Source organism: Acanthochromis polyacanthus, chromosome 7 (assembly GCF_021347895.1).
Source record: "Acanthochromis polyacanthus isolate Apoly-LR-REF ecotype Palm Island chromosome 7, KAUST_Apoly_ChrSc, whole genome shotgun sequence".
Lineage (NCBI taxonomy): Eukaryota > Metazoa > Chordata > Actinopteri > Pomacentridae > Acanthochromis > Acanthochromis polyacanthus.
The window spans coordinates 9,819,508-9,838,609 of record NC_067119.1 but is presented as its reverse complement, the minus strand read 5'-3'; the positions used below and the strand labels follow the sequence as shown (position 1 = coordinate 9,838,609).

The 19,102-nt window shown below is 39.8% G+C and overlaps 1 protein-coding gene across 18 annotated transcripts in view; it reads left to right on the top strand.

Annotated features, from left to right (window-relative positions):
• The window catches only part of camk2b1 (calcium/calmodulin-dependent protein kinase (CaM kinase) II beta 1), a 94,914-nt gene that overhangs the window by 8,261 nt on the left and 67,551 nt on the right, over positions 1-19,102 (top strand). For 17 of the 18 annotated variants that reach the window (XM_051951349.1, XM_051951335.1, XM_051951343.1 and 14 more), the window contains exons 3-5: positions 11,969-12,028; positions 13,720-13,774; positions 14,256-14,321. In XM_051951349.1, coding sequence (XP_051807309.1) covers positions 11,969-12,028; positions 13,720-13,774; positions 14,256-14,321 — 181 coding nt within the window. Of the gene's footprint in view, positions 1-11,968; positions 12,029-13,719; positions 13,775-14,255; positions 14,322-16,476; positions 16,506-19,102 lie in introns of those variants that run through there. The other variant, XM_051951347.1, reaches the window with a different exon arrangement.

Below are 19,102 nucleotides of genomic sequence, written 5' to 3'. Positions count from 1 at the left end.
CTGGTAATGTGCAAATCTTTGCATCAAATACAGACTTCAAATATAAGGTCCTTGTTCACCTGAATTCAGTGAATCTCCTTGAATTAAAGTAGTAATAATATTGCAGAACATCTACTGATAGACACTGCAATTTACCAATGCTTCCGAAACGCCTCACATGCAGGCTACCGTAGAAGCTAACTTCGCGGTTGTGCACAGAGAAGCCTCTAGTCTCCACTCAGTGATTGCAGAAAAATGGCATTGAAAGAAATGAGATATAGTGTTCTAACGTCACACAGAAACCAATTGGGGGAAAAGCACCAAAAATTTATGAGCACAGTTTTTCACATACATTGACAACCTGTTATCAGTAGAAGAGTAAAGGAGTAAATTATTTGTTTGGCTAAATCTGGGGGTCAACTGATATTTTGCTATTTAGAGCCAAACCTGATTATTGATAATCTAGTAGACTGATTACACCTTTAATATTGGTGTCAAAATTTTAAATAGCACAACTCTACCAGAAAACTTTGTTAAAATGCTTTGCTTGTTTTTATTTATTGCATGTTTATTTATGAATTACTTGTTTATTTAAAACCAATCAGATCGCGCTGTGGGCAGAACATTGTACAAGGCCACAGTGGTAACTACAGATAGAGAGAGCCGTTTGTATCAGAACTTAAGTAGAACATTTTGTTTAAATTCAGTTTTAAAAAGTATCAACAAAAAACAAAACACAATACTGATAATTGGAAATAATGGTAAATATCTCAGAATTGGTCAACTCTTAAATGAGGTCGCATTGACATTAAGTAATGAATGTATGAAACAGTTGCTCAATTCACAGAAAATTACACAGCAACAATTTTGACGGGTGAGTTATTCTTTTTGCGTGAAGCTGAAAAACAACATTGTGCTGCTTTGATATGATAACAGATGTGTTTAGATTTTACAATGCTGGACGGACAAACAAAGCACTTCGAGGATGTTTTTCTGAAAAATTGTGTTGGGCACGTTTATTTTCTGGGAGTATGTAAATGATTAATCAAGGCAATAATTAGCGGTTAATTCAACAATGAATAATAATTGTTGGTCAGGGCCCTCTATTTGACCACATATGGTGGAAGTAATTATCTTTTATTATTATATTTGCTTCATTGTATTAAAGCCAGCAGAATTAAACATTTTATTTCTCCTGAATCATTGGGTTGAGCAACGAAGCCTCCTGCCGCTGTGGCAAAGGTTAAGCTCTGTTGCTTTCTGGGCGCTTTGCCACTAAATGATCATTCAGTGGAGATGAGGATACTGGAAAAACACTAATCCTCATATTGATTTCTTGTATTATTTTACCGTTTTCATGTTTTACTCTATTACTGTAATAATGTTTTGCTGTAGCAATATTTGTAATGTTAAAAAGTAAAAAAAACAGCGCCGTAATTGGAGTCACATGCCACACAGCAAACGGTTAAAATCAAAGTCAAGGCTAAATACCACGACCATGAAGACCGATTCAGCACCGCAGTGGTTGCTGTGGCTCTTCACACCACCACTTGCCCAGTGTAAATCTCCTGCTGCACCTGCAGCCTCGTAACTGGAGACCAACTGCAGCGGCCCAGCCAGGTGGCACCACACCGACACTTGACTGTTGCTCTGAATTCACACACACACATGCAAACGGCTTGTGTGTGAAAATGTTGAGTGTGGTGGAACAGGCATTTTAACAGGCATTAGCAGAGGCCATCAACTTAGATGTTTGGACACATCTGTTTGTCTCTCACAAGCGTTTGCCTCAATTACACCTGCAACGGTTTTTCAGTTAACCTTTAGCGTGGGTTTTAATTTTCCTGCTGAACAGTTGTTCAACTATCACCACAGTCTGCAGACAGATTTATAAAACTCTGCTCTGTGTGTTGACAGCTATATGACCTGGTACAGGGACGCTTTTACTGTTCCCTCTGCTGGATTCAAAATTCAGACGCAAAGTTGTTTGGAAATGTTCGATGCGAATGTTTACATATTCAGGTTGAAATAGTGTGCGCTCTTCTCCTTAAAGAGGAACTTCGTTTTTTTTCAACCTGGGGTCTGTTTACATGTGTCATTTCATACATGTGAGTGATGGAGACATGAATTTTCGACATAACTCCAGTGTTTAGCCAGGCAGGCAGCTTAGCAGCTCAGCTAGCAGCTCAGCTAGCGAAAAGTATGGGGCAAGTGGCCCCCCTGCGTCAAAGTCTGCCCTAACGTGCTTTTTTCCCCACACTGACCGGCTCGGATAGTCTCAATGAGTGTCCCACAACATACTAGAGATGAGAAGTGAACGAAAACCTCCACATTACAAAACACCGGTTTTGGCGCGAGCTATCGCACGATTTCGGAACGAGATTTGCTTTCTAGCGTCCTGAGATTTGGATACAGACCACAACAAAGAGCGATCGCCAGGTAATGTGGAGGTTTTCGTTCACTTCTCATCTCTAGTATGTTGTGGGACACTCGTTGAGACTATCCGAGCTGGTCAGTGGTGGGGAAAAAAAGCACGTTAGGGCGGACTTTGACGCGGGGGCAAGTTACCCCATACTTTTCGCTAGCTGAGCTGCTAGCTGAGCTGCTAGCTGAGCTGCTAAGCTGCCTGCCTGGCTAAATACTGGAGCTATGTCGAAAATTAATTTCTCTATCACTCACATGTATGAAATTACATATGAAAACAGACCCCAGGTTGAAAAAAAACGAAGTTCCCCTTTAAGTATGCAGACACTTGGAAACAGTATAGTGTTAATAAATAAATTAGATGATGTTGTAGAGCACTTTTGGCATTGTATTTCAACACACTATTTCCAGCTACAGCAGACATTCGACGCAAATAAGTATTGCTGCTTTCACTTATAACTTTTGTGGTGTTAAAATACAAGTATATTTTCAGTTTTTTCAACTTCAGGGTGATACATGATAAGCAGACCAGAGCATGTAATGACAGTCTTAAACTTGAATTGTCCCTCTCCTAAAGGAATCCATTCATTGTAAATTAATCTGTGCATGTCCAGTTTTTATCTTTGTGCGGCAGCCTCACATAATTTTAACTGGTCTAATGTCTGCACATAATATTTGTCAATAATAGGACGGAAAGACAGTCAGTGAGAACTTATATCAGAATTTTACTTTGTATGAAAAGAGATCACAAACAGCTCATTGTCATTTGAGTCCCATCATCCTTTGCAGCCGTTCATGCTATATTTTGACTGTATGCCATTGCAGCAGGCAGCTTTTAATGAGATTAAGCCCATCCTAGATTATCCTGCTTCTATTAGCAGGAGGCTAGCAGTTAATTCCAGGGATTGGTGTGGTGAGACCTAAAGCGACACATACACAGCCACACACAGGGTAAATCATTCAGGTTTTGCTATCATTGGACCTATACATTTCACTCCTGCTGCTTTATCAGACAGTGCAGCTGCTTGCAGCTTTCCGGCATATTTCTGAGGTGCAGCATAATCTCCCTGCTTCAACGTTTGATAGGAGGACTGATCTGACCTGACTGCGTGGTGCACGAGGTTTGTGCTGCACTCCTTACTAATGGATGAGCCCTGTTCTATGAAACATCAGAGCAATGTTAGAGCCGGTAGAGCTGCTGCATACTACTTCTACTCCAGGTCCTATTTATAGCTCCATGACCTATCTGACATGGGCTGCTACAGCCAGGTTTTATGGCAGTCGTGATGACTTGCTGCTCCATTTTGGAAGCAGGGTTTGGTTCGGGTTGTTTTGTTGTTTTATTATTTCTCAGACAGCAGGTAAGGTCGGTGAGTTTAAAGACCCTGGTCACAGCAACTTAAGAGGAGGGTTTGTTTTGGACTGGCAGATGGAGATGGTAGCTGAGGGGAGGGAGGGGTCATGCGAGAGAAGGCACCCCAGGCACTTGGCAGCTGAGGGCCATGCGCCTGTACGCCTACATGCCTTTAGCACGGGACTCTCATCTGACTCTCGTTCTCTCTGGCACACACACACTCGTACAGATATTCAGACGGCCAGAGCAGAGGCGCTCAGCCTGTGATGCAGTCAGTCAACTGCACAGTGAACTCTTATCAATAATCTATTAGTTACAACGAGGAAAGTGTTAAGATTTCTCTTCTAATATACTGTAAATGCTCAAAGCCAGCATGATTCACTCACCCAGAAGTCACAAAATACCTCTTGGTTATGATATTAAACAGAAGCACATGCGAGTTTATGAATAAATGTAGTTGTAGTGTAGCCAGGCTTCTCCTCTGTGTGTAACATCTTCCCATCAGCCCTCCCCTCTCGATCCCCTTTGGCAGCTGCCAAACAGTTAATGCCAATCCAACACATGTCGACGAGAAATATAGGCCAGGTCTGCTGGGCTTCCAGCCTTTCATAGAACTTGTTTATTGGCAGTGATCTCTGGTCAGGGGATGCCAGAGGTTCCTGTATGGCCTTGTGATTTATCGTGATAGAGTCACACTTGTGTGTGTGTATGTGTGTGTATATATATATATATATATTTGCAGGTGTGTATCTGTACATGCACGTGGGGTTTGAGATTCACCTGCAATGCAGTAGGAGTGGTCTGACCTGGTTTTGGCCAGCGAGCTTCGTGTCAATGTCAAATAACCAGGACAGATGTAGTCATTGTTAAGGAAAGTATTAAAGCTTAAAACTATTAATCCCTTTGATGAAATCAAATCATTTTAACTGTAATTACAAATATAAGTCATCCTGATTTGTTTGTAAACCGTACTACCAGTACTCACTGTTTTTATGTTGACATTTCAAGCAACCGTTTCACTTTAATGCCGTGAAGATTTCATGATCAGTGTTTTCTTGATAGGCATTGCAGGTCAAAGGGAAAGTTGATACACAAGATATTTACTCTCAGTAGAAGATTTGTATTTATTTTTTGTCGCTTATTCTTGATCTTATTCTTACAATGTGATATCCCATTATGACAATAAGTCAGTAGGAAGTAGTGCAATTCATTCAATTATTTCAAGCTAGCAAGAAGGGAGGGCTTACGCTAACAATTACTTCTATTTCTATTAATCTGTTGATTACTTCTAGATTAATTGAGAAGTTGTTTGGTCTATAAAATGTCAGAAAATGGTGGAAAAAGTCAATCGGTGTCCGAAAACCCCAGGAGGACATTCTTGTTTTCTCCACAATCCAAAGATATTTAATTTACTGCCATAGAGGACAAAAAACATTTATTTAAGAAGCTGAAATCAATGTATTTCAACTTTTTTTTCACATTAAAGGTTATTGATTATCAACATAGCTCGTGATTCATTTAACAGTAGACTGACTACACCAACTGTTGCAGCTCCACCATCAAAAGTCAGTGGTTATATCTGGCTGTCTTTTTTACATCTCCTCCCCTAATGAAACCTAAGTCCTCACTGGTGATGATTAACCCAAATATATTCCTCTTTTCTCCTCCAGCACAAATATTCCCACAGACTTCACTGAATGCTGTTTTATCTCGCTCAGTGCTTACTGTTGTTTGTCATCTATCTCCTCTTGCTTTGTCCTCTTTTCTTCATTTCCTCCCTCATCCCGCTCAGAATCGGTCCATCCTTGCTTGCTCTTGCCTCATTTCTTATTTACTCTGCTGCATCAGAGACACAAGATTGGTATCTGACTGACCAGTACTTTGAAAGAATGACGAGAGGAATATTGAAAGCAGGCTGCACTACTGGGGCTACATGGACACAGTTGCAGACTGTAAACACCTTGCAGGAACAACTGTAAGATGGAGATTCTTTTTTGACCTGAGCCTTACTACAATATTGGCTAAAAAAGGAGTAAAAGACATCTTTTTTTTACCTTGATAAAATGAAAATTATGGCATTTATGTGATTAATTTTGTTTACATGAATACCATATGCATGCACGCTATACCGATACTAGAAAAATAATGCAATACCCCACCATTAAACCTGTATTATTCCTTATTTTATTAGTATTATTAGATATTTTAGGATGTTTAAACTATGCAAAACAGGGTTCCAACTTAAAACATCTTGCCAACGGATATGCCGACTAATTCAAACAATGACAGGTTAGCGATTATAAGAGATCACGAAATTTCATCATGCTTTTTCTCTTAAAATAAAATCCGTAACCCTCTGAATCCTAAAACCCACCAGCAGGTTTGAAAGATATGCTGCTTTTATTTTAACAACCACCAAATTGCACCATTTATCATAGCCCGAAAGTTTGAGAACAGAGGAAAATGTCAAATTGTGTGATTTTTTTCTTTTTCAATTTTTTGGCATTTATTGGAAAAATTACCAAATCTAAGTATCAAATTTTGATATTTCATCAAAATTACTTCATTCTACATGCCTCATGAAAAAAATGCCAAGAAAAAACTGTTAATAGTGAATTCTTTAAAAATAGCAAAACAACAAAAACATCTGACTGCCTCAGCTGCAACCAGCAGTCATGTGACCGAAATTTTCAGCTGAACTGCAGGCTGTGTGTGGAGACAAATTAAAAATGTAAGTAGTAAAATATGTACAGTGTTTAGAGCCACCTTTTTTCCAGTTACTGCCATTACTCGTAGGCACAAAGCCTTGTACATGTTGATTCCAGGCTATTTCAATTTTTGCAGAATCTATAATCACAAAACTAACTAACTTTATTATGCTGCATAACAGACATTCTGACTTGTCTTTACTTCTAGCCATGGTTCTGCTGTTTCCATTGATGTGTATGGCTTTGTACTACAGTAAAAAAAAAAAAAAGATCCCACAGTCAGTAAAAATGCGAGAGGAGTAAAAACAAAAAACTCCCTGAAACTGCTTGGAGTTCAGAGGGTTCAAGAACAGCAAAACAGACAAAATAATAGGCCAGTTTATTATCCGTAGCACTTGCCAATCCCTCATGCACAAGACTGAAAGTATCCTGCAGTTGAACCTGATAATTGACCTCTTCCATCTTTATAATTTACCAGCTGCTATCACCGCTTAAACCCCCCGACACTGCCCCTCTCCTCCAGTTCATCCCTCACGATACAGACCATATAAACAGTTGGCCTTTCCTCTAGTGTTCTGCCAGAGTTAGGTCATCTGTCTTTAACGGTGTTGATTGTGGCTTTATCTCCCATTGATCCAGGCAGCTTGATAAAGCTGGGATAAATGACCTGAACAGCAACCTTCGCCTTCATCTTTAGTCAATCTGCAGCTGTAAATCCCAAGACGAGTTCTTGATCATTCACTTTTCCAATTCCCAAGGAGCTTAAGCAAAGGCAAGGCTAGAAGGAGGCACAGTTAATCTCACACAAGACATTTTCGTATTTGTTATTTCTATACCTCACAGTATCGTTGCTGTGTCACCATTATGTCATTATTGAAAAGATTTCTATGAAGACTTGACTTTATAACTCGGTATGTTCATATAGAAGGTAAACCTGAATAATGGTTCATGTCTTAGCTTTAAGGTTCTGCTTCAGACACTGTTTTGACCATTGAAAACTCATCTTTGTGTATCAAAATGACATGTCTTCAGGTTTTTTTTTTTTACATGAAAATAATCCCCTCCAGCCTTATTCTACACCAGTGGTCGATAACTGGCGGCCCGTGGACCAAAACTGGCCCGTCAGGAATAATATTTGGCCCGCCAGATGATTTTGAAAATTTGATTTGGCACGGAGCCAAGCCGGTCCGTCACCGCAACACAAACCTCGTGTGGTCGGCTGCTGCCGCTACTGGTCGGACAGGGTTGTACCAGCCCGATTTCACTGAGCAACAGTGTGTGTAAAACATGTTTGTGTCTCGGGAGTCATTTTTAATACATCTGCCACATCTACTTGCCGACCCCTGTTCTACACCGTTGCTTCCTCTAGAATATACAGATCTACTCTATACAATAGCAAGTTGTAACATTTTAGTAAAACCAGAAATCGATTCTGAAGAACAATAAAGATATGGAAAGCTCTCTCAGCAAGTTGACTGGAATGGTTTGTTATGCATGAAAAGTCTAAATTTAAGTTTTTTAAATTTAAACTGCAGCGTCATTGGTACGCTGCAGTTTTAATTCAATTCCATTCAATGCAGATTTATTTATATAGCGCCAGTTCACAGCATAAGTCATGTCAAGGCGTCTTATAGAAAACACCATCTGGACATGTTCACAAAATAAATATTTGATTTCCTCTGAAAGGGGTCCTTAAAGTTTTCCCTTTTTATCTGGCTGTGTATTCTCCATTTCAGTCTTTAGTCATGCATTTCTGCGAGGATGATAGATACCAACGGCACAGTCTTGGCATGTGGTAGACAGCACCAGGATGGACCACTGTGCTTACTCTGAGCCAGCTCTGTACTTGCCGAGTATTATCAGCAGATGCCACTGACAGAATGAAATGTGATGCTTGTGCTTATGACATGTTTTCCGCCGTTTGACATTGTAGTATGATAGATAACATATGGGAGTGGGAGTGTTCGACACACGCCGACAGTTGGTAATGTTTTAAAGCCAGCCGTGGTGAGTTTAGCTGGAGTGAAAGCTTGGACACTAAACACAGCCAGAGTGCCTCATTTGGAGCACAAATTCATAATAGATCTTCTACAGACAATAACAAATATTACATTTGCTGTGTTTCTGCACAAAACTGAGAAGAGCTGTAACTACTTTTGAATTTATTTGCCTTTAGCGCAGTTAAAAATTCAGTTTGTAGCTCAGGGACAAATGAATAGATCTAAAAAATATATAAATAAGTCCATTGTATTTCTCAAAGTAAATAAAAAACTTGAATGTCCAATCAATAGAACACTGAATGAAAGAAAATAACAAGCATCAGGCGGTGGACGGTGAAAACAACAAATAGAAATGTTCTATTCTTCCAACAGAAACACAGCAACCAGGCTTTGTGCATAGTAATCATCCTTGTATTTTTCTTCCCCTCCTTCCTTCCTTCCTTCCTCCCTTCCTCCCTTCCTTCCTCCCTTCCTCCCTTCCTTCCTCCTCCTCTGCCCCCCTTCAGCACTCCTCCACTCCTTTCTCCACCTCACTCCTCTCATCTTCTAAGACTATAATCACTGGGCTTAGTCTTCACTGTCACTCCTCAATGCCACTGTAATGTGTGCACTTGTGTTCTGCCAGTATCTGCTCACACCTGCATGTGTTCTGCACATGTGTGTACAGCATGTGTATGTGTGTTTTTTTTACATGTGTGTGGATGAATGTATGCATGAATATATCCATGCATGTGCTCTCTCATACGTGGTGGTCCACCCCCTACAATGTGTGTGTTTGTATGTGGGCTACGACTGCTGCTTGCTTGCAGGTTGGTTAGCATCATTAAGCTGTTATATAAGTGAGCACGTGCACACACATGTTAATTCATAACCTACATACATATAAATTCTAAGTTATTAGGCTTGTGTTTAGACTTGAAGCAAATTGTGTTCTAATTATGTAACTCTGATACACAAATATTTCCGGCATAGTACAGAGAAATGTTCGTTTTCCTTTATTATGTTATATTTGGCTTATTTCATCTTGTTATTAGTATTGTTGTTTTTATTGGCCAGTTATTGATAAATTAAATGTGCTACTTCAGGTCTGATACAGCCTTCTTTCTTTATCTGCCGCCACTCTGTGGTCTCAGAAATGTCTCTCAAGCAGCGACTGCAAAAACTGAAAAAGAAACACAAGTCGCTGCCAGAAACCAGAAGTAATAGTCCTTTCATCGTGGCTAAAGCCATGCTAATGGCCCATCGGTTAAGAAACCAGGTACAAATTACACTGAAACAGAATCTGGAAAGTGGAAAACAATAATAAACTAAAACTAATAATTCTCTAAGATCTGGTCCTTAGTGGGCAATTAAAGTGATAGAAGAGTGAAAAATTTAGAAAGTAGAGAAGAACAGTAGACCTAACTGCAGGAGACAAACTGATAAACCTCAGTTGATCTCTCATAAACAAAGAAAAATGTTCTTTTTTAATCACTCCTATTTCTGTGCGCCCTTATTAATAAAAAACTCTAGTTATTGATGAAACATTCCCTGTTATTACATGCTGTTAAATCACTGCATTTAATGTATATTGGTTCCAAATATTGGTTATCAGCCTTTGATTACCAATAACCACCAATGGCCCTGGAAAACCCATATTGGTTGATCCGTAATATTCATCTATTCATTTATCCATTTATTTTCTACCACATGTCTGGATCACAGAGGCTGCAGCCTGAGCAGAGCTGACCAGTAGGGATGTCCAATAATATCAGCCCACAGATATGAGTATAAAAATGTAATATCTGTCAATATCGTTATTGTTTCTTTTGGCTTGCCATGAAAACTGATAAAATAATGCCTGGATTTTGCCGACAGTTTTCAAAATTGTACAGTATACTTGCCACATTATAATAGACTCATAGAGGGAGAGAGGGAGGCCGCATTATCAACTGTTGTTTGAGACAATTAAAAAAGACTGTTTACATTTGAAAAGCCTTGTGGCGTTTGAGAATGCAAAAAAATGAAATTAGGCATAATGTGTTAATTCCACAACAGGAGATATGTGACGTTATCTAAAATTAGTGAAATAGCCCACATGTATTGGTATCGTTTGATATCGGAATTGGAAATTGCCATATCGGTTATTGGCAAAAAAAACCAATATTGGACATCCCTACTGCCCAGTCCTGCCTCTATAACACCACCTCCTACAGCTCTGATACGATTACGTTTCAAAACCAGTCAAGACACAAAATCGTGTGGAAGGCATCCTGGAGATGGACCACCTCAACTGTCTCCTTTTGATGCTCTGCAGTCCCTCAAGAATGACCAAACTCCTCACTCGATTTCTAAGGGTGACCCCAGGCACCCACTGCTTGTATCCACAATCTCTGTATTTGTATTTGTCAGTCAGTTACGTAGATCGACCAGTAAATTTGACAGCTTTGTCTTTTGGCTCAGCTCTCTCTTTACAACAAGAGACAAGTACAGCGTCCGCATCACTGCAGATGCCACACCAATCCGTCTGTTAATTACCCCCCATTTTTCCCAGCTAAAAACAATGTAGCCTTGGGGTAATTGTCAACCCAGCCGCTTCACATTCGACTGCAAACCGGCCCAGTTTCACCCTGAAGGTCACTGCTTGACAAAACCAAAAAAGATGCGTCTCCACGCCCACCAAACACCCTCCACCGCTTACCTGCACCAAAAAACTCTGTCCATGAGGCTCATCATGACATGGCATTGATGACAAAAGGCAGCCTGGCGTTAGAAGTGTTTTTTTGTTGGGGGATGTTATGCTAAACTACAGTTTGTATAATGCTGTATTTGAATTGGTTACACAAAAGCAGTTTTTCGGTTTTCACTTGTCAAATATGTCAAAGATGAAGACTGCAAGGATAATAAGCGTAGATTTAAACAAAGCTGAAAGTGAAATATATTGAACATGTATGTCTGAGTTCAAGGACACATGTTTTGTTGTGTTTTTGTTGTCGAGCCTTTATAAAAATGAATCAGAATGCCAGTATTTTTTGCTGTACATGAGTAGAGAAACAAAATGCTCAAATTGCTCAGCATTTGCATTTTACCTTGTATTGTACATCTATTTGTTGAGTTTCACCCACTGTGTGAACATACCATCTTTATTTCAATACATGGATCCATATGATTTTTTAAATCTTTTTTGTGCATGTATCCATCAGAGCTTATACTCTGTAACACCAATGATGCCATCAAAACATGAAGAGACAACACTTCTCATCATTAAAATTAGGTTTTTCAGATTTACACCTGCTGAGTGGTTTTACTCACTGTACCTCATTTGTAAGTGTGTTTATGTCTTTTTTCAGACAGCATATTTTTATCAAGCTATGTGTAATGACACCACTTTCCACTGAGTTCAACACTTTTTTTCATTTTTAACCTCCTCGTCTCAAACAGGCTCCAGTACTATTGGATCATTAGATAATGTGTTTTGGAGTTAAAGAATAACCCTGCTTTTTCTTCCTCTGTTTTTATCTCAGATCACCAGAAGCTGGAGCGAGAGGCTCGGATTTGTCGCCTGTTGAAACACCCCAACATTGGTGAGGATATTTTTGCTCCTCCATTTACAGCAGTAAATATACATTTTAATAAAATCAAATGCATTGCTACTACCTATATATAGTGCACACCAGTTTTGATTTTGCATAATGTTTATTTATTATTTGCTGTCATAAAATAAACCACATTTATTACTTTTTTATAGTACTCTAATACACAAATTTAGCATAATATTTATCTGTTTCAGTGTATTAAATAGGCTTTATTGGCAGTAAAAAGACTTTATTGCCAGTAGTGATTAACTGACCTGTGGATGGGGGCATTATCCTGGAGCAACAGAACTCCAGCTTGAAGCTTTTCTCTTCTTGGAAAGAAATAATGACAGATATTTGAGTTTTTGTGGACAATGATTTAAGTCTTTATAGTAACAGTTATACCCTAAAATAAAAGTTATGCCTCTTGTTTTAAGATGAGGACCCTTGTATGAATAAAGAAAGCTTCAGCTCTTTCGTATACGTCACAAAAGGGGTAACCCCAGTGGCTATGCAGGATTGTTTACCTTTTCAAAGCATATGCTAGGGCTGGGCAATACACTTTGATCATAATAAAATGCTTAATCTCAGCCAGTGATAATTGATCATGTATACTGACCTATTTAGAATTAGGATCAGCAGAACAAAAGGTTTCTTTTGAATTTAGCCACTTTCTCAAGGTGCATATTCTTAAGGTTGTTGCTAGAGGTACGGACCCGTACCCGTAGCCTGTTGACTACGGATACGGCACTTGGCATTTGCCAATCAGATACGCGAGATCTGGTCACGTGACTCCCGGTAGACGCTAGCTGTACGGACCCGTAGCATCGGTACGACAGGTACGGACCCTAAACCTGACCCTAACACTAACCCTAACCTTAACCTTTGCTTACCTTTCAACAGTTTGCAGTGGTTAGCAGCTTCTTGACTCGCGAGACTCGCGTACGGGTCCGTATCTGTCTGGCGAATGGAAAGTGCCGTACCCGTAGCCTGTGGGCTACGGATACGGACCTGTATCCGTAGACACTACCTATTCTTAAACACAGTAATGAGAAACACACACAAATAGATAAATTACACACATAAATACAAATAAATAAGGATTATTGAATCATCTCATCCTGATACGAGTTAAATAGAAACAGTTAGAAGTGGAGAAGGGCAACCAGAGTACAGCTGCCGCCCCAGTGGCCAGGTATCACTTCATAAGGAGTCTGCAGGTGGAAGATGAGGAGGAGCAACGGAGGCCGAAGGGACTCCAATGTCAAAGGATAACGTAGACTGTTTTGAAGCCAGGGAGAGAGCATGTTTGGGTTTAATTAATGCAGCTGAAATTAGAATTAGCTGAATTAGACCCAGGTCTAAGAGCCGTATTCACCACTCTAAACTGAATTAAACAATGACAACCTCAGAAAGAGGTTAAATTGACGAGTTGGACTATAGAATTCCAAGTATGTTCCGATGGATGCAGACCCAAGTTCTCCTTCCATGATGCAGGTTTCATTTTGTTTATTTTTTAACGTCCTGCTTAAAATGCAGCAGAGCTTCCACGTGTTATTCAGACACGGTTTCAATTCAAACGGTTTATTGTTTCCAACGATACAGAGACAAGGAATTAATAATGAAACGCAATGAAATAATGATAAAATATGGCGAAATGCAGACATTCATCTCCCAATCTCTTTGTCTTTCTCTTGCAGTTCGTCTTCATGACAGTATATCAGAGGAGGGCTTCCACTACCTCCTGTTTGACTTGTAAGTCCTCCTCTCCTCTCCTCTCCTCTCCTCTCCTCTCCTCTCCTCTCCTCTCCTCGGCTTCGTCGATGTTGTTTTTATCTCCTTTTCTTCTTCTCCTTCTTCTTCTTCTTCCTCCCCCTCGATTTCCCAGCCCATCCATACATCTACAATTACATAACTCTCTCCTATATTTGCCCCACCACCACCACCACCTACGCCTTCACATCCATCTCTCGGCAATTCCCTCTAGTTTCCATGGTAACGGTGTGGGAAGGGGGGTGGTGGGGAGGAGGATTGGGGGAAGGGGGGGTGCTGCAGGAGCGAAGGAACGCAGAAGGAATCCTTGCTTTGTAGGTTTTATACCCCCCAACCCACCACCACCACTATCACCACCTTCTAGTTCAAGCATCCCACGTTTAATATACGTTTATATATAGATAAATGTGTGTGTGTGTGTGTGTGTGTGTGTGTGTGTGTGTGTGTGTGTGTGTTTGTACAGGGTGACCGGAGGTGAACTGTTTGAGGACATCGTAGCCAGAGAATATTACAGCGAGGCCGACGCCAGGTAGGAGCGCAGCCTTCACTCCTGTATGTGCGAACGGGCTTCTCCGTGTCCTCAGATGGTCTTTGTCTTCTGTTGTCTATATCTTGTCCGTTGTTTGTTACTTGTACGTATCTCTCCTTTTTCTCTGTGTGACTCTGCTGTTCTCTCCTTCTTCTCACTTTCTTGTCCGCCCCCTTTAACTTTCTGATCTTCCTCTTTTCTTCTCCTTATATCCTCTGTGTTTTATCGTTTCCCTGTTTTTCCTCTTAACTGCTGTTTTTTCCTTGTTCTCTTTTATTTCCAGCTGTTTTCTGTTCTCTCTCTCTTTATTGCTTTCTTTACTTCCTTGTTCCTCCTCTACTCTTCTGTTTCTCCTTATTTTATTTCATCTTTGCTTCTTCCTTCACATTAATCCCACGACACTTCACCTCCCACTGATTCAGGAGCGACCTTTATGTCCAATCCAGGGTTTGACCAAGATGGGTTTTCAAGACTAAATCATATTTGAAAACAAATCTGCTTTTTGCGTTTTCTAATCTGAAATTTCAGTAGATGTTGATAGTTAAAAGTCTGCAATTTAGCCCCTATTTCAAATGCAAAGTGCGACGCAGCTTTTCGAAATGACCGTCCAACATCTAAAATCTTGTGGTGAAAATTGAGCTGGCAGCAGAGCTTTTGTTTGTGGTAAACAGACAAATGGACTGCAAAGTGTAAAACATAGTACAAAAAGAAGCACTTAGCACGACTAAAATTGTTCTGATGGATGCATCTTTAGATTTTATGTTCTCAAAAATCAATTACATGTTTGTGGTTTTCACCTGAAGGGCATTGTGTGGTGGGAAAATAAAACAGCAATTAGACCCTGGCACAGGAACTTTTGAAGCCTGGGCCTCACTGCAAATAATAAAAACTACATCATATCTTTCACATAGAGGGCTGCTGATATTTGTGAAAGTCAGATTTGAAAGGGCAAGATTTCAACCACAGCTCATAAAACACAGCGAAGCACAGTAAGCAATACAAGACAATGAAATAGTGAGCATAAAAAGTTACAATACACAGTAAGAGATGAAGTCATGTTGTTAGTTTTCTTTAGACTTGAGGAAGTCAGATGAGTTCTCACATGAAAAGATGAGCTGTTGCAGAGTTTAGGTACTGCTACTGTCAGTCGCCTCTATTTTTGTGTTTAGTTCTCACAGCATCCAAGATCTTATTGATGTCAGTGCTCTCACATGGGTGTGATGATGCAGGAGTTCTGCTAAATAAGGTGACATCAGTCAATTTAAAACCTTACAAACAATAAATCAAGTCTAAAAAGTAATTCTGAAATGCACAAAGGCACTGAAGGGATGACTGCTCTGTTCTGACTTTGAAAGAATTACAGTCTTTGGGAGAGAGATGAGCCTTTATCTTGCCTAAAAGTCTGATAACTGGCTGAAAAAAAAGCTCATTTTGACCACTAAGCTGATCTGACTGTCAAATTTGAAGGAATTGTCCAAGATTTTTCAATCAAAAGTGCTGTCAGGATCCAAAACAGAGCAATGTCTGTCTTACTTTCTCTAAGAATGATAAAATGTAAATCCATCAAGGTTCGAAAGGTGAAAAGGGTAAAATTTTTTGACCAGAGATGTAAATGGTAAATGGCCTGTATTTATATAGCGCTTTCCTAAACCTGAAGCGATACGCAAAGTGCTTTACATTATACATCACATTCACTCATCACACACACATTCACACACTGATGGCGGAAGCTGCCATACAAGGTGCTAACCACAACCCATCAGGGGTTCAGTGTCTTGCTCAGGGACAAATCGACATGAGCTCTCCAGGCCAGGATCGAACCGGCAATCCTGTCACACTTTGAAATTTTTCGCATCAAAATGTCAAAAAATTTGGATATTAACACATCGAAACTTCTGAAATTTGAAAATTTTTGCATCAAAATGGCAAAACGTGGATATTACCGCACCAAAAGTTGTCTTTTAAGCAGTCCAGTGAGGCTTTACTTCTTAATTTTACGGGCAAATGGTAATTTTTAACTATAACAACACACTCTTATTGGTCAAACTTCAAATATGTTTCTGTTGAATGTTCCTATTAGCTGAGCTGATGCAGGTGGTTTAAGGTACATTCTGTTATGTTCCCTCTTGATTCCCCCCTTATGCTTTCCCTTATTCACATGGTGAGACAGATGAAAACAAGAATGTAAGCAGAACTGCACAAATGGCACGACCTGTAGTGTGTCTCAACTTCTTACTTCATTTCTTCTTTTGATTTTTCTTCAGTCCTCCTCTTTGCTTTCTTTTTCTGCCCCCCCATCACACCACCGCCGCTGCCACCACCACCACCACCACCACCCACGCTGTTTTAAATCTCACGCCCACCACCCCTGCTGACTCACCAACACACACACATTCACTTTAACCAATGGCGGAAGAGGAAATGGAGTAGCTGAGGAGGGGGGGTGGACAGACAATAGGCTGAGAGAAGAGTGAGAGAGATGCTTGAAACTGACAGTTGTGATGTGGGTGTTCAGTCCATTCAGCAACATTAAAAGCGAAGCTGAATAGTCTGATATTGTAGAGAATCACACCAGGACGGCTCAGTAAACGGTTGCCTTCAGCTCTAGGTTCTGCTGCAAAGCCGTTCGACCAGTAGTGTGTATGACATTTAAATGATTCCTATATGACACTGGGAAAATCTGACATTGCAATATTGTTTTTTTTTCTGTCATATGCTTTATATTGCCACGTGAAAACGTGCAGGAATCTTTACCAAATGACTTCTAACTCTTTGGATGTTTCTCATATTGTGCCACACTGGTGAAGGCTTCTGATTTTAGTTTCTTGCTTCAGAAAGCAGTCGGGTTTGGCTTTACACTCGTCATGCTGAGCTTTGTGGTGCTGATTTATCCCTGTGAAGCCCAAAACCCACCTGCAGGTTTAAAAGGCGTGATATTGCTAAAAAAAAATCTACAAAATACACCATATATCAGAGCCAGAAAACCTGAAAACAGAAAAAGCCATTCGAAATCCAACTATGCTGTAGTCTGTGGGTGTCAAACATACAGCCTGCGGGCCAAAATCGGCCTGCCAGAGGGTCCAATTGTTCCAGTGGGACAACTTTACACTGTAGAAATTACAGAAGACAGCAACTGCAAAATGTAAATTTGTAAAAATTAAAATTTGAAGCCATGTCTAGGTCTTGAGAAGTTGTTTCGATCATAAATTAAAGTACTATATTGTTCAGTTCAGATACCCGTGACTAAATATTTCATGCCTTTTTAGATCCACTGTGATCTGGCAGTTGTAATGCACATGTGTAAATGAGGCATAATACTGTTAAAATTGAACTTTCAGGTTGCTCATGATGATAGGTGAAAAGATGGTTCCTTAAATGTGAACATATTCAGAATGTGCTTTTTTGCACTGAAACAAAGGGAAAAGTTCGGAATTGTTGTTGTTTATAGGTAATTTTGCTGTGATTTTTCTGGTCCAGCCCACTTGAGCTCAGACTGGCCTGAATATGGCCCCTGAACTAAGATGAGTTTGACACCTCTTCATTTGCTCACTTGTTATGTGCCATTGCATCAGAAAACCAAATCAAAGCTCAAATTCACAATATTTCATCAGTCAGCTTTTCCTTTATGTCTTGTTTAACAATTTTGACAACAACACACCATTTGTTCAGTCTAGATTATGCAAACATTTTTTAAACAGTTTGTGTTTCTCGTCGCAGCTGGGAAGACAATGATTCAGCTGTAGCCATCAATGAAATGACAAAAATTCAGCTGAACTGCAGGCTGTGTTTACACAAAGCAGATATGAGACAAATATGGAGACATGTAGCCAGTAAAATATCTCTAGTATGTAGAGCCCCCCCAATGTCAGCAGCCCCTGTGGGCACCTGAAAAAATGCTGTGTATATTGACTACATTATATTCTAAAGTTCTCTTTATTTCTAGCCATGGTTTGACTGTTTCCATAGAGATGCAGTGCCTTATATTGGAGTGAAAAACAACTAGAATTGTGACAGGAGCTAAAAATGCCCAGAAATGATCAAACAAATTAGTCGTGTTGCCTTATGTAGAGGAAACCATTGCCAGACACCTCCGACTGATGTTTTGGTTAATATCATTCTTTCCGTAGCTGAAATGTTTCCATACAAGTTAAGTGACTTTTTTGTTTGTTTGCAGCGAATCTTCTCCTTCCCTCTTGCTTGTTACTCAATTTGTGGAGCCTGCATGTCAACCAGTTCTGTTTCCTTTAGATAAAGTTAAACAAAAGTCAGTGTGTCCAAGAATCTAAATAAAGTATCACACAGCATTCTCTTGTAGATTAGTCATAGAAAGGAGAGCTGTATGAGTTTTAATTTGTAGCATGGTGTGTTTGATGTAATTTTACATTACAGTTCCTGCGATGCTGCTGGTGGATATGCGCACATAGAAATGTTGATACTGAAAGGACACATTGTGCAGGCCTACTTCAAATCTCAAATATCCATTATATAACTGCTGGTGATAAAATTTTATTTTGAATTCCCAGAGCTAGAAAATCAGATTTAGTTAGCACGTAGAGATATTGTTTGTAAGCTGCAGTTAGATTATTTGTTTCATAGCAGCTGTCCTCAGGTTGAGCTCATCACAGCTGTTTGGAAATATTTTTGCTATAAAAGTCTTATCTGTGTCCTAAAGTGTGAATTTTTTTTCTGTCTTATCATTTTTGATTAAGGACATTTTTGATTGCACAGGCTCACAGATGCATATTTGCAGTGGTATCCTAATTACTGTATGCAGGGATACA